Source organism: Onychomys torridus, chromosome 6, assembly GCF_903995425.1.
Source record: "Onychomys torridus chromosome 6, mOncTor1.1, whole genome shotgun sequence".
NCBI classification, from domain to species: Eukaryota; Metazoa; Chordata; class Mammalia; order Rodentia; family Cricetidae; genus Onychomys; species Onychomys torridus.
In genome coordinates, this window is record NC_050448.1 from 102,957,743 (window position 1) to 102,971,613 (window position 13,871).

A 13,871-nucleotide genomic window follows, 5' to 3' on the forward strand; every position below is an offset into this window, starting at 1 on the left:
ACTGTTTCCGGTTTGGGAGTCGCCATCACTGAAGAGGGCTTGTTGAGCTCCAGAACCGGACTTTCTTGTTGAATAGATCAAGGATAGGACCTAAAATGTTCATTACTGACTAGTTTTCGTGGAGTGGTCAGGTCATGCCCGTGGAAACACTTGAAGATATGTGTACTCACTGTGTGCTTCAGTTCACCATCGATGATTTCAGATTTCAAAATTTGGCCATATATTTTTCTTATCTAGGAAAAGGATAGTTACAGTAGCTGCGACAATACTGTTCAAAAAAGTTTTTCTTCCTGGGTGTTGTGGCACATTGCCTGTAATATCGCAGCTACTCCAGAATTGTGCAACAGGCCAGATCCTGTTTCAAATAAACAGAAAGGACTGGGCATGTGGAAGCATTATTACTTAGCTTACACGGGACCCTGTTGTCAGCCCCTAGAGCTGAAAGGAAAGAAAGGAAAGATGTTTCCTTGAAGAGGTATAATATAATACGTATTTGGTCCAATGGTGGTGTTGTGTTACATTGACTAAGGTATATAGTCTGTCCTTTGTAACTGGATTCAACCAGCTGTAGACTGGAAATATTCAGGAAAAAAATTGTCAGTACTGAACATGCAGATTTTTTTTTTGTTATAATTTCTTCCTTTTTTCCTTCCTTCCTTCCTTCTTTCCTTCCTTTCTTTTTCTTTTTCTTTCTTTTTTTTTTTTTTAAAGACAGGTTCTCTCTTAGCTATGTAGTCTTGGCTGTCCTGGAGCTGTCTATGTAGATCAGGCTACCAGGCTAGCCTTGAACACACAGAGACCTACTTGACTCTGCTTTGCTGCCCTTGCTCTTGAATCAAAGATGTGTGTGCCAGCTGGGCTTGTGGTGGTGCATGCCTTTAATCCCAGTACTCAGGAGGCAGAGGCAGGAGGATCTCTGAGTTGTAGGCCAACCTGGTTGATTTTGGGGGGTGGCTTACTCTATAGACCAGGCTGGACTCAACTCACAGAGATCTGCCTTTCTCTTGCTTCCTGAATGCTGGGATTAAAGACAAGCGCCACCACTGCCCAGCTATCATTTTTTAAACAATACAGTTTAATCACTCACTATTTGCATATTGCTTATAATGCATTAGGTATAAGTAATCTAGGGATGATTTAATTATAAGCAAAAACTTTGACATTTATGTGAACTCAAGTGGCTACAGATGTTGATATTTGTGGTCCTGAAACTAGTCCCTGGATACGAAGGAACTGCTTTAACAGGAAAAATTTAAGACACAAGGGGGCCATCTTGTGGTGAGTATAATGCTTTAGAAAAAATTTGGGTTCTAAGGAGCAAAACATGTTGAAGGAAAAAAATCCATTTTCTGATACATATTAAGGCACTAGAGAGATGTTTACAGATTACTAATAAGTTTATGAATTTTACTTAGTTTTATCTTTATTTTTTAGTATGTGGTATCACTCAGTTGTGTCCTCCATGACAGATACACTTTTGTTTCACTTGGTGGCGAGATAGACTGATAATCTTGGAATTCTTTGGTTTCTGTCTCCAGTCAAGATTTATTGAGAAACTTTGTATTTGATACTTATTCTTTTTTTTTCCTGGTTCATTGACCATTTGCTGTTTTTCATTTTAGAGGCTATAAACTGTTGAATAAAAACTGATTATTTTCTGGACCTGACTGGCTTTTAATTTCAGAAGAAACAATGGAAAGCCAAGAATTTATTGTAAGTCTTAATAATTTTTCTTTTAGGGGGAGAGGGGCAGGGGACAGGATCTCACGGCAGGCTGGCCTCAAATGAGCTCTTGATGACACTCAGTGTCACCTAGGATTTCTGATCCTCTTGCTTTTTTCTCCCAAGTGCTGGGATTATAGGCATGCATGCCCATACCCTGTGTATGTGGTGCTGGGCTCAAAACCAGTCTCCTGTGTACCTGGCAAACATGCTACTAATTGAGCTACTAAATCTGACTAATTTTTTTCCTTCCTCCTCCCTTCCCTCTCCTTTTATTTCTTCCTTTCTCTCTCAAATGTCTTGTTAACATTGCTAGATTAAGCAAAACCAAAAGAAACAGGATGTTAAGTTAAATTTGAATCTTAAACAGTGAATAGTTTTCTAGTATAATTGAGTCCCAAATATTGTGCTATATTTTATCTGGCAAGCCTATGTCTTCTCCTCCTCCTGCTTATTTGTATATACTATAAAAGTCATTTGAAAAAACTTCTTTGGAAGCTTTGGACTAGGAAACAACATTTTTCACTTTAAGACTTGCCAATGGTGACATTCCTATCTATAGTGACACACTTGGTCTTAAGACCTTTTTGTACTTCAAAACAATATTGAAGACATTAAATAACTTTTGCATGTAGAGCTTCTATCTATAATATTATTTATGTTAGACATAAAAACAGTGTAAAAATACTCACTAAAAAGTGGCTAATATGTTACATTTTAATGTAAATTACGCTTTTAATGGTAAGTAACTAAATTTGACAGGGTCTCTTATTGGTCTGGAGCTAACCAATTAGGTTATATTGGCTGGAATCCTAGGTGTCCTCCTGCCTAGAATGCATCACCATGTCCAGCATTTTATGTAGACTCGGGCTCAAAGTCAGGTCCTCATACCCTCGAGGCAAATGCTTTTTAGCTGAGCTATGTCTCCAAACCCCTGCATCGCTAAGGCATCTTTTCCTCTAAATTTCTTTAACATTTGATTTAGTAACAGTTGGCTGGATTTTCACACTGTTTCTGTATTCAATCTGTAATTGAATCTGGCACCACATATAATGCTTAGAAACTCCATTCTACCACTAATGGAGGGGGAGTCTAAAGACAAAAGCAGTGTGAAATTGTTCTGACCTCAGGTGCTGTGAAGGTTGGGCAGACTGTCCAGTCTTTGGACTGTACTCAGAGAGCTATGTGAATAAGAAGTAATGTGTAACCCAGTAATTGTTTTTCCTTCCCACTGATGATGTGACAGGTCACAATTATTTTTAATGCTCAATAACTAAAAGACTCTTTAGGCTTTTCCTTGCCCTTTATTCCTTTGCCTTTTGGTACTACCAAGCTAGTGAGCTGTCTTCCTCTCCTTAAAATTGTTTGTTTCCTTTTTTTACGCTGCGGGTTAAACTCAGGGCCTCCTGATGCTGAGCATGCACTCTGTCATTGAGCTACACCTCCAGACTCTTTCACTGATACTGTTATTGTGGTGATAGCTGTGTTACTATTTTGATATGGGATATTTTATTTTGTATGGCCTATAAACTGTACAATATTAAATGTGTAAATAGCAATGATTTCTTCTGTACTTTTGGAAATAAGGTCCTATATACTCACCAAAAGATGAAGAAGTCAAAAGTGTGGCAAGATGGAGTTCTGAAGATCACTTCCTTAGGCAACAAGGTGAGTGCCAAGCAGTAGACGCAGCGTGGAACAGCTGTGTTCTTGCCTTGTCATTGAGCATTAGGATAGCTGTTGATAATAAACTGTTAGTTGTCCATACATTGCCATGATGTGAAAAAGAAAATTTCAGATCGTTTTTTATATGTTTTTTGTATATTATGAAAGTTCAGTAAGTAAACATTATTCAATCAAAAACTTAATATGAGCTGGTCATAATGCCTTCAGTCTATCAGTTTAGTTTGCACAACTTACCTGAAAGTTAGGCATTTTGTCTTTATTTTACTGATGATAAAACTGAGGTCGCAGGTACATCTTACCAGGGGTCCCAGCTGAAAGTGCAAGAGTCATTCCTGAGCTTAGATGGCTCTAGGGCCCATTTTCTAGTAAGTCTTTTTTTGTTTTTCCACAAGACAGGGTTTCTCTGTGTAGCCCAGGCTGTCCTAGAACTCCCTCTGTAGACCAGCCTGGCCTCAAACTCAGAGATGCTCCTGCCTCTGCCTCCTGAGTGCTGGGATTAAAGGGGTGTGCCAGCACAACCTGCTTTAGCTAAGTCTTTTTTTATATTAACTTATTACAGAAACTTGGTTGTGAGTTTGTGATATTGTGTGCATACTAATGACAGTCATGATCTCCTGATTAGACACATGCTCTTACATAAAGCTATTAAGACTCTTCACATTCTGTCTTTATTCTACTTCTCTGCCTTTGTAAATCAGAGGTTCTCAACCTTCCTAATGCTGTGATCCTTTAATATAGATCTTCATGTTGTGCTGACCCACAACCATAAAAATTAGTTTTGTTGCTACTTCCTAACTGTAATTTTGCTATTGTCATTAATTGTAATGTAAATCTTTTTGGAGATAGAGGTTTGCTAAAGGGGTCAGAACCCCCAGGTTGAGAACCACTCTTGTAAAGCTATTACTGAAGGAAGCTTTCGGTAGGGAAGAGGTTATTTACTTTTTTTTTTTTTTTTTTTTTTTTTTTCTCTGAGACAGGGTTTCTCTGTGTAACAGTCCTGGCTGTCCCAGAACTCACTTTTTGGACCAGGCTGGCCTTGAACTAACAGATCTCCCTGCCTCTGCCTCCCAAGTGCTGGGATTAAAGGCATGTGCCACCACTGCCTGGCTATTTATTGTATTTTTAAAAAATATTTAATTAATTTGTGAAAATAAAAGCTAGCTTTGTGGGTTGGAGAGATGGCTCAGTGGATAAGAGCACTGACTGCTCTTCTAGAGGATCCGGTTTTAATTCCTAGCACCCACATGGCAGCTCACAACTGTCTGTAACTCCTGTTCCAGGGGATCTGACACCCTTATACAGACATACATGCAAGCAAAACACCAAGTACATAAAATGCAAATAAATTAGTTAAAAAACACTAGCTTTGTCTTAAGCCTGCAAGTTCAATTTTTTTTTTTAGACAGGGTCTTATGTAAAACAGGCTGGTCTTGATCTCACAGAGAATCACCTGCCTCTGCCTCCCAAGTGCTAGATTACAGGCATGCACCACCACACCTGGCTTTATTTATTTATTTATTTTGTATATTTCTAAAGACATTGGAGTTGGAGTTACAGGCACTTGTGAGTCATCTGACATGGGTGCTGAGAATGGAACTCATATCTTCTGGAAGCAAGTATTCTTAACCACTGAACCATCTTTCCAGTCCATGATCTCATTTCTGATTGGCCTCATTCAATACATTCCAATTCTATTTCCTTCCCTGTTTCATTCAAGGATCCTTCTGGTAGGAATTACATTTTTTATTTCTCTTTCTCTCTTTTCTTAAGGGTGTAGAGGCTAGAAATCCACATTGGTGTCTCCTGTCTACCTTACATATTTTTTTGAGACAGAGTGAACTCAGAGTTCACCAATTGCTAGACTGGCCTCCTGTCTCTCCATCTGCCTCACATCTGCCATCACACTACCACTCCAGTCTTTTATATACTGGGAACTGATTTCAGGTCCTTTTGCTGGTTAGCACGTGCTCTACTGAGCTGCCCTCGGTGCCTGAGTCCTTGAATTTCTTCCTCTGTACCTCAGCTTTCATGCACAGGGGATGCAGTAACATTTGAAATAGATGTACTTTCAAATTCAAGTTACAGAATGATGTAATTCTTTTACTTATATGACAAATTTGTATTTGCTATTGAAGATTCTAAGAAATGCAAAAGAAAAATTTGTAACTTTTATCTTGTTTTGTAACAGGCCATTTTGTATGACGACAAAGGAGCATGTTTGGAAAGTCTATTTCTTAAGTGCCTTGAGGTATTTTAATGTGTTTACATTACTTCCCTTGAAATTTAAACATTTACTTAGATTCTTCTTTATGAATGTTGTTAATGGTTTAGTTATAGTACTGATGCTGTCTTATTGTTCGTATTATAGCTGTACCTTGTGCTAACAACAGCCTTTAGTTTTTATGACAGTGTTACGATGTTTTACATTAGGAATGCAGCACAGAAAGAATTAGTAGCATGTTGATCAAAGAATGATGGTTGTAGGACATATTCAAACCTAGGATGTGACTCTAGAATCAGCTTCTGTTGGGTGAGGTTTTGTTGTGTTGGGATGGGACCAAATGCTTCATGAACGTGAGGTGTGTATTCCACTGCTGAGCTCTGTCTTTAACCTTGACATGGTGGTTGATAGTCTTTGAAATCATTCCCATTTAAGTACTTTCTCAAAAAAAGAAATATGTTTTCTGTGTTTTTCTTGTATTTGAGGAAGGGAAGGAATTGAAGGCATTAGAACTGCTTTGTGCGCCTTCCAGACTCTGGAACACTTCCTGTGTAGCCCATGACCTGTGTCTGCTCCTTAACTAGAAACATAGACCAGCATCGTTCAGAAGATTAGAAGTTACCTAATATAATTTCATGTGTTAAAATTCATTAACATCACTATGTGGATATTTGGCCATGAAATCTTATGTCATTAATAGTGGTTGTTCTTTTAGATTTATGAAAGAAGGTCTAGGAAAGACATTTTCTTAGGAGGTGCTTAATTAATGTAGCTACTGTTATTTTATCCTAAGTAGTTTCATTACTAAACATTTAATATAATAGATATATTTTTTAAATTGATAATCTTAGTGTTTGACTCTAGAGTTGGTGACAAATTGATGACTTTAAAAAATACTCTTTTTCAGGGCATGTGATTATGTATGTAATTAAAATTAACAATATTTGTGATAATTATGAAGTTCTAATTCACATACATTTATAAGGATACAGAATTGATAACTAATGGCTTTGAGTTTTTAAAATATTGCATTTAGTTGTATGGATTCTAAGTGAATTATGTGAAAGGAAGCTTTCTGCTTGACTTTTTGTTCTTCTCATGTGATAAAGGGTCTCAGCAGCACCACAGTATATGCTGCTGAAGAACAAATTAGTGACGTTTTATTGCATTATTATCATTTTTTTGGGGGTTTTTGATGGTTAACTTGTGCATAATAATGAGTAGTTGAAGGATTAGTTACTGATTGATTTCTTTGGCAACTTTGTTGAATATTTGTTGAATCTTGTTCATTGCTAATGAGCCTGCTGGTATATATGGAAAATAAAATTATCCAAATGCAATTTTGATGTTTCTTCTTTTAATGTAGGTGAAACCTGGTGATGACTTGGAAAGTGAGCGATACTTAATCACAGTTGAGGAGGCTAAGGCTTCTGGAAGCCGAGCTGTTAAAACAGATGGTACTAGGGAAGCTCTGGAGTCAGGTCCAAGGTCATTTATATCATCAAGCCGGTCTCTTGGGTGTCAGCCCTCTGGCTTAAAAAGGAAGGCTACTGTAAGTTTCTGTGTGGAAACTAATATTTAAATGTATAATTATGAAGTTATTTTGGAAACTAGTAAATTTTTATGGTGGGTTACTGTTAAAATGGCACATCTTAGTTTATTTAGGTAGCAAAGTAAATGCAAGTTAGAAAAGTCTTACTAATAAATGTTTATATTTTAATTTAGCAAAATTTAAATGTTATTTATCTTGGGCAAGACATACATATTCTTTGTTATTACTTTTAGCAAATTTATTTCCTTATAGATAATGGTATAGCTAATGATTATTTTGATGTGTTTAGGGCTTTCAAAGACCATATAAGGTACCAAAGACCGTGACTGTTACAGAAAATGGTGAATCAGCTGCCTCGTTTGGTGATTTGGAACCTGGCCCAACATTTCCTTCTCTGTTCTCCAGCACACTTCCTTTGTTTTCTGCTGTTGGTCAGAAAGATATAAGTCATGTACCAGCAGACCATGAGAATTCTGTCAACTTCAGGAGCAGAGAGAGATATGACAGGCCTTTTTCACTTGTCTCTTCAGCCTTCAATATTAACTCAGACACACTAATTAAAGAGGACAAGTCTTGCTCTCCCATCACCTCTGAAACTCAGCATTCAGACTCCTTACTGGCCAGTGAGCCCGTGAGAAGAAATAGTTTGGAATCTTACTGTCCTGGAGTTTCACGAAACCTCCGAAGCAAAGCACAAATATTAGCTCTTCTGAAGTCCAAATCTACCAATGTGAATAAGGATCTGACCTGTGAGATTACAGGGCAATTTCCTAAAATACAAACACAGGGGTGTTCGAAACAAAAGGAAGAGTATGCTGAGAGAAAGAACTCAGGGAGTGTACGCTCTGAGCTACGGGCAGAAAATCCCCCAAGAACTACAAGCCGGTGGACCATATATTTACCATCCCAGAGCTCGCCCCCCTGTTCTCCTACAGATGAGAATGATACAGAGGACAAACCTGAAGCCCAAGAAAATGTGAACACTTTGAATTTGTCTGAACTTTTGGTAGAAAAAAAGGCAGAGCTCTTTGAAACATGTGCTGAAAAGGGAGAATTGTACAGAGACGACAAGCCAGTAGACAGTAATTGCCAGTACTGGAATCATGAAGAAAACTTAGGTGTGCCTTCATTCTGTGAGAACAACACCTTACTGGTTAGCTGTAGCAGTAAAGAAAATGTCGATTTCTCGTTAAAACCTGACATTCAGAACAGCGGCCAAGTTCTTTCTGATCAGAATGACAGTGTGTTTATGGGAGGAGTGCTTTGCACTGGAGGGAGTATCCGGGTGGCAGACACAGATGCAGCCCTGGAACACGGGTATCCGTCCTGTTCATCAGAGAGAGAACATAAACAAACTGAAGTTGAACCTTCTCTAAGTAACAACTCTAGGACCTCTGATGACGTTGCAGACATAGGTTCTAAAAGTAGAGCTGATACAGAAAGTCTGGATACTATTTACCAACCTTCACAACCATTTTTGGAAGTTTCTTTTAATTTGAGCAATTTTGAGACCAGTGACACTGATGAGGCATCACAAGAAGACAGCAAACTTTCCCAGGATTCAGAGAGTAGGGAAAAGGAAGTTTTGCTTACAGATGATTCACATGGGGACATAGGCTGCCAAGAAATTGCACAGAAACCCTTGCCACTCCTCTCCTCTGCCGGTGGCAGGCCTAAAGAGAGCCTCCCTGCTAAGGAGACCCTGTTGTCAGAGTTTTGTGATAGAACCTGTGTGGGTTTTTACTCAGGCCCCCATGAAGATACAGACACTGGAAAAGCAGCACGGGAGCAGTGTGGTGACACAGGGAGCAGTCTGGACTCATCGCAGGAGTGGGATGAGGAGGTACCAGGAGTTAGAGGAGAAGATGTGGAGAAATCTATCCAAAGAGATGGAGTTAAGGATGGTATTGTTTTGCCCTCAAATAAACCCAAAGGTATAAGTACAGGTTTACATAGTCCTTATTTTTTAAACACAGTCACTAATCCGGCTCCTGAAAACAGTGACCTGTTCTCAGAAGGTTCTCAGCCTCAGCCTTTTCTTTTGGGAAGTCACATAGATGAAAATGATGAGCAGATTTTATCATCAGTCTCTAGCAGTGGCATTAATATCCAGCTATTGAATACCACTCAGGATTACTCTGAATGTCGTGAACTAGATGAATCCAACACCCAGGTTTCTAGTTGTTTATTTTACCCTGTGGAAACAAAGCACCCTATTTACAAAGACAATGAAGCATACATTCCTGAATCCGACAATTTAGGAAGGATTAGAAGTTTGCCATGTGATCATTTTGAAGTGGAAACTACACAGAGAAGCAAACAATCCTGGGCTACTTCTAGAAATTCTTCAGATCTTTCTGAAATAATAAATAACATGTCCCTTTTAAAGTCACTGTCTGAGCATAGCACAGCTGTAGGAAGCTTGGCACCGATGTTTAAAAAGCACACCCTTCACCAAGAAGCTCAGCACATCCGAGACCCAGATGTCAGTCCTGAAGGTTAGAGTCACCTCTCTTTGGTTGTTCCCTTTGTAGCTCAAAAGAAGGGAAGATGCTGGCTCTCTGCTGTATTAGAGATTTGTATACAAGGTGGCTGGACATGGTGCCTTATTCCTGTAATCTCAGCACTTGGAAAGGATGGGCAGTATCAAGAGATCCAAAGTTCTCTTCAACTGTAGAGTGAGTTTGAGGCCGGTCTAGTCTATGTAAGACCGTCCTCAACACAGTGTAACCCATATGTTTGGCAGTGACAACTCTAGCATAGAGGATAATATAGTGATGACTAATCTCCTTCTACTGCAGTTCCTCAGTCCACTTAACATTAACCAGTCTCTAGGGCATCCTTCCTGAAATGCCCCATGTGTATGCAGAACACACATTGACAGGAATAAGCAAGGAGATGTTCAGGTTAAGCATACTAATCCAAAACCGTGGTGCTTTCCCTTTACATGTTTATCCATGTTTATAAGCCTGTGGTACAAGAGTGTCCTCTACTCCATTCTGTAATGTTTCTTTACTCCCATAGTGTGAAAGTGCCCTGACTCAGTATAGTTTACTCCCTAAATCCTACAATGCATACACGATAGTTGACAAATTGTCAGAACAATGTTACTACCAGCAAAACACTTATCAGTTTTGTAAAGTTCTCAAGTTCTTTGTGAGACACTTGAGAGTAAATGAAGTTGAGCCTCTCAGATTTTATAATCATCCTGCCATTTTCATGAATTCTCCCTACCTTTATCTGTTTATTTTAAATGGGTATTGATCTTAGTCTTGACTTGTAAAGTTTTTATGTATTGGCAATGTTAATCCTTTATGATATCTGTTGAATGTGTGTGTGTTTGGTTTCTTTTTGTTTGCTTGTTGGTATTTATAGACAGGGTTTCTTTGTGTAGCTCTAGCAGTCCAAGAACTTGCTCTGTAGGCCAGGCTGGCTTCAAACTCAGAAATCCACCTGCCTCTGCCTCCTGAGTGCTGGGATTAAAGGTATGCGCCACTACCCAGCTTATGTGTATGTGTTTAAAGATTTATTTATTTTAGGTGTAAGTACTCTATCTGTGTGTATGACTTTATATCCAAGAAGGGCATCAGATCCCACTATAAATGGTTTACAGATGGTTGTGAGCCACCATGTGGTTGCTGGGAATTGAACTCAGGACTTTCGGAAGAACAGCTAGTGCGGTTAACCACTGAGCCATCTCTCCAGCTCCAATGTGTGTATGTTTTAAGACAGCATCTTGTTGCATAGCTCCAACTGATTTGTTATATATGAAGGTAAATGATGCCCAGTGTTAAAATTAAATCTTTTTTTCCCCAGACAGGGTTTGTCTATTTAGCACTGGCTGTCCTGTAACTCACTCTGTAGACCAGACTGGCCTCGAACTCAGAGATCTGCTTGCCTCTGCCTCCTGAGTGCTGGGATTAAAGGCATGTGCCCACACCTGGTCTTAATTTTCTTTTTTTCAGAGAAAGTATCCAGTACTGTTTTTATTTTAAATATATTGAATTTTTGCCTTAATGTACCAGCCTATACAGAATAATACACCGAATCTTTACTCATACTCCAGATTAAACTATTATTAAGACATTTCTTTTTAAAATGTATTACTTCAGTTTTTAGAAGTAAATGTGTTTTTGGAACCCTTTGGTACATATGGTAAAAAAGGCTGTTTAATTTTTCCATCCTAGCCAGGAAATCACCTGCCTCAGTAGTTTCACGTACTCTGCTAGAGCATCCTCTTGAGCAGCGGACTTCTCAGCAGGTACATATATATCTCTCTTTAAACTACTGTTTGTTTCTTGTATAGAAAATAATATTTCATAAGTGTATAGCATATACTTTGATCATACTTTCTCTCTACTGCTTCCTCTTATGGCCCCATCATATTATTTATGCATCTCTTGCCATATAGTTGATAAGAATTGTCTTATTTAGGGTTGCTATTGCTATGATGAAACACCATGACCAAAAGCAAGTTGGGAAGAAAGGGTTTATTTGATTTACACCTCCATATCATAGTACATCGAAGGAAGTTGGGGTAGGAACTCAAACAGGGCAGGTACCTGTAGGCGGGAGCTGATGCAGAGACCATGGAGGGGTGCTGCTTACTGGCTTGCTCCCCATGGCATGCACATACTTTCAAATAGAACTCAGGACCATCAAGCCCAAGGGTGACACCACCGCAATAGGCTGGACTTTTCCTCATCAGTTACTAGTTAAGAAAATGCAGCTGGGCAGTGGTGGCACACGCCTTTAATCCCAGCACATGGGAGGCAGAGGCAGGCGGATCTCTGTGAGTTCGAGGCCAGTCTGATCTCCGAAGCAAGTTCCAGGAAAGGCGCAAAGCTACACAGAAACCCTGTCTCAAAAAACCAAAAAAGAAAAAAGAAAAAAACTGAAAAAAAAAGAAAATGCCCTACAGGCTTTTCTATAGTTCAATATTATTGAGGCTCCCTCCTCTCTGATGACTAGCTTGTATCAAGTTGACAAAACTAGCCAGCATAACTGATCCCTGGTCAAGTTGACACATGAATGCATTACTGTTAAGCTATAACTTTTTCTTTCTTGTTTATCTCCAAGATCATATATTAATATAAACATCACAATATGAAACATTTTTAAAAACCTAAAAAGTCCCATTGTCTTTACAAAGTCAAACACTTCATAATCTTTTTTTTTTTTTAAATTCAGTCTTTTTATTTATTTATTTGTTTATTTATTTATTGTGTGTACAGGATGTTTGACTGCACACCAGAAGAGGGCACCAGATCTCATTACAGATGGTTATGAGCCACCATGTGGTTGCTGGGAATTGAACTCAGGACCTCTGGAAGAGCAGTCGGTGCTCTTAACCACTGAGCCATCTCTCTAGTCCAAAAATTCAGTCTTTTTTGAAATCCAGAATCCCCTTAAAAGTTCAAACTTTTTAAACTGAGCTGTGAAATCAATTAAAAGTTAAATACTTCCTTACTTCAAGAGGGGAGCAGAGCACAGTCACAACCAAAGCAAAGTAAAACAAAACAACAGTATGAATAACTCATTGTCCAATATCTGGGACTCACTCGTGAGTTGGGCTCCTCCAAGGGTCCTGGATCACTTCTGGGTCTTTACCCTCTGCAGCACGTACAGCATGTCCTCTAGGCTCAGGTCGGTTTCCCTTTACCCTTGCTTCTGTTCCTGGAAGCCATCCCATGGTACTGGCTTCTCCCAAGTGCTGGAGTCTTGTAGCAACTGGGCTGCACTTTCATCAGTAGTCTCTCCCTTCTCTGCATGGCGCCTTTAATCCTGGCCCTTCAACTGCTACTGAGGGTGCACCTGCACCAGTGGCCTCTCTTGGCCTCACAGTGCCAAGCCTCAGCTGCTTCATGCCTTCACAACCAGTACCACTTGGGTGACTCTTATACCACCAAATTCAGCTGCCAACACAAGTTACAACTTTGGCCACCTCTGGAACACAGCTGTGTGCTGTCCTTGAGGAACCACTCTCCAGAAGATTTCACCTCAATGATGTTCGTTTCTTAAGCACAGCTTGATTCTTCAGCTCCAGCTGACCAGACTACAGGTTCTTCACACAAGTGGCCGGTAGAGTCTTTGTTTCCATCTGAAAGTTCACTAGCCTCCATTGCTTGCCCTGCTCTCAACATTTACTTTCCATTCTCCCGTGGAGCAGCCTACTGAGGTTTGAACACTCAATGGCTTTTCCAGCCCAAAGTTCCACAGTCCTTCCACAATCTTCCCCCAAACGCAGTAGACTAGACCCTTCTTTATCAATTACTCATTAAGAAAATGCCCTACAAGCTTGTTTACAGTCCGATCTTACTGAGGCATTTTCTCAATCAGGCTCCCTCCTCTCTGATAACTCCAACAGGTGTCAAGCTGACATAAAACTAGCCAGCACAGAATGTTTTGTAATTTATAACTGTAGCAGTACAGAAGGTTCCAAACTCCACTTTCAGTCCATTTGTTGAATGCTAAGCATTGAACAATAAGCATGCTGCCCTAGTATCTTAGCAATTGATACCCATTGAGCACAGCTATGAATGCAGTGTATGCCCTTCAGGTCCTATACAGCGTTTTTCTCAACTGAAGCTCTATGTAAAAAAGCATTTAGGTTGCATTGTCCTTTTACATGAGCTTTGGGATCTTTATTCCTAAGTAACAGTAGATTCACAGTGTATTTATCCTCTTGTT

The 13,871-nt window shown here is 39.4% G+C and overlaps 1 protein-coding gene across 1 annotated transcript in view; it reads left to right on the forward strand.

The window, feature by feature from the left end:
• Positions 1-13,871, forward strand: part of Zgrf1 (zinc finger GRF-type containing 1) — a 59,855-nt gene that overhangs the window by 597 nt on the left and 45,387 nt on the right. The window contains exons 2-7 of the mRNA XM_036190986.1: positions 1,623-1,713; positions 3,310-3,390; positions 5,597-5,656; positions 6,996-7,181; positions 7,471-9,199; positions 11,369-11,442. Of these exons, the coding sequence (XP_036046879.1) occupies positions 1,693-1,713; positions 3,310-3,390; positions 5,597-5,656; positions 6,996-7,181; positions 7,471-9,199; positions 11,369-11,442 (2,151 nt within the window). The 5' untranslated portion in view covers positions 1,623-1,692. The remainder of the gene's footprint in view (positions 1-1,622; positions 1,714-3,309; positions 3,391-5,596; positions 5,657-6,995; positions 7,182-7,470; positions 9,200-11,368; positions 11,443-13,871) is intronic.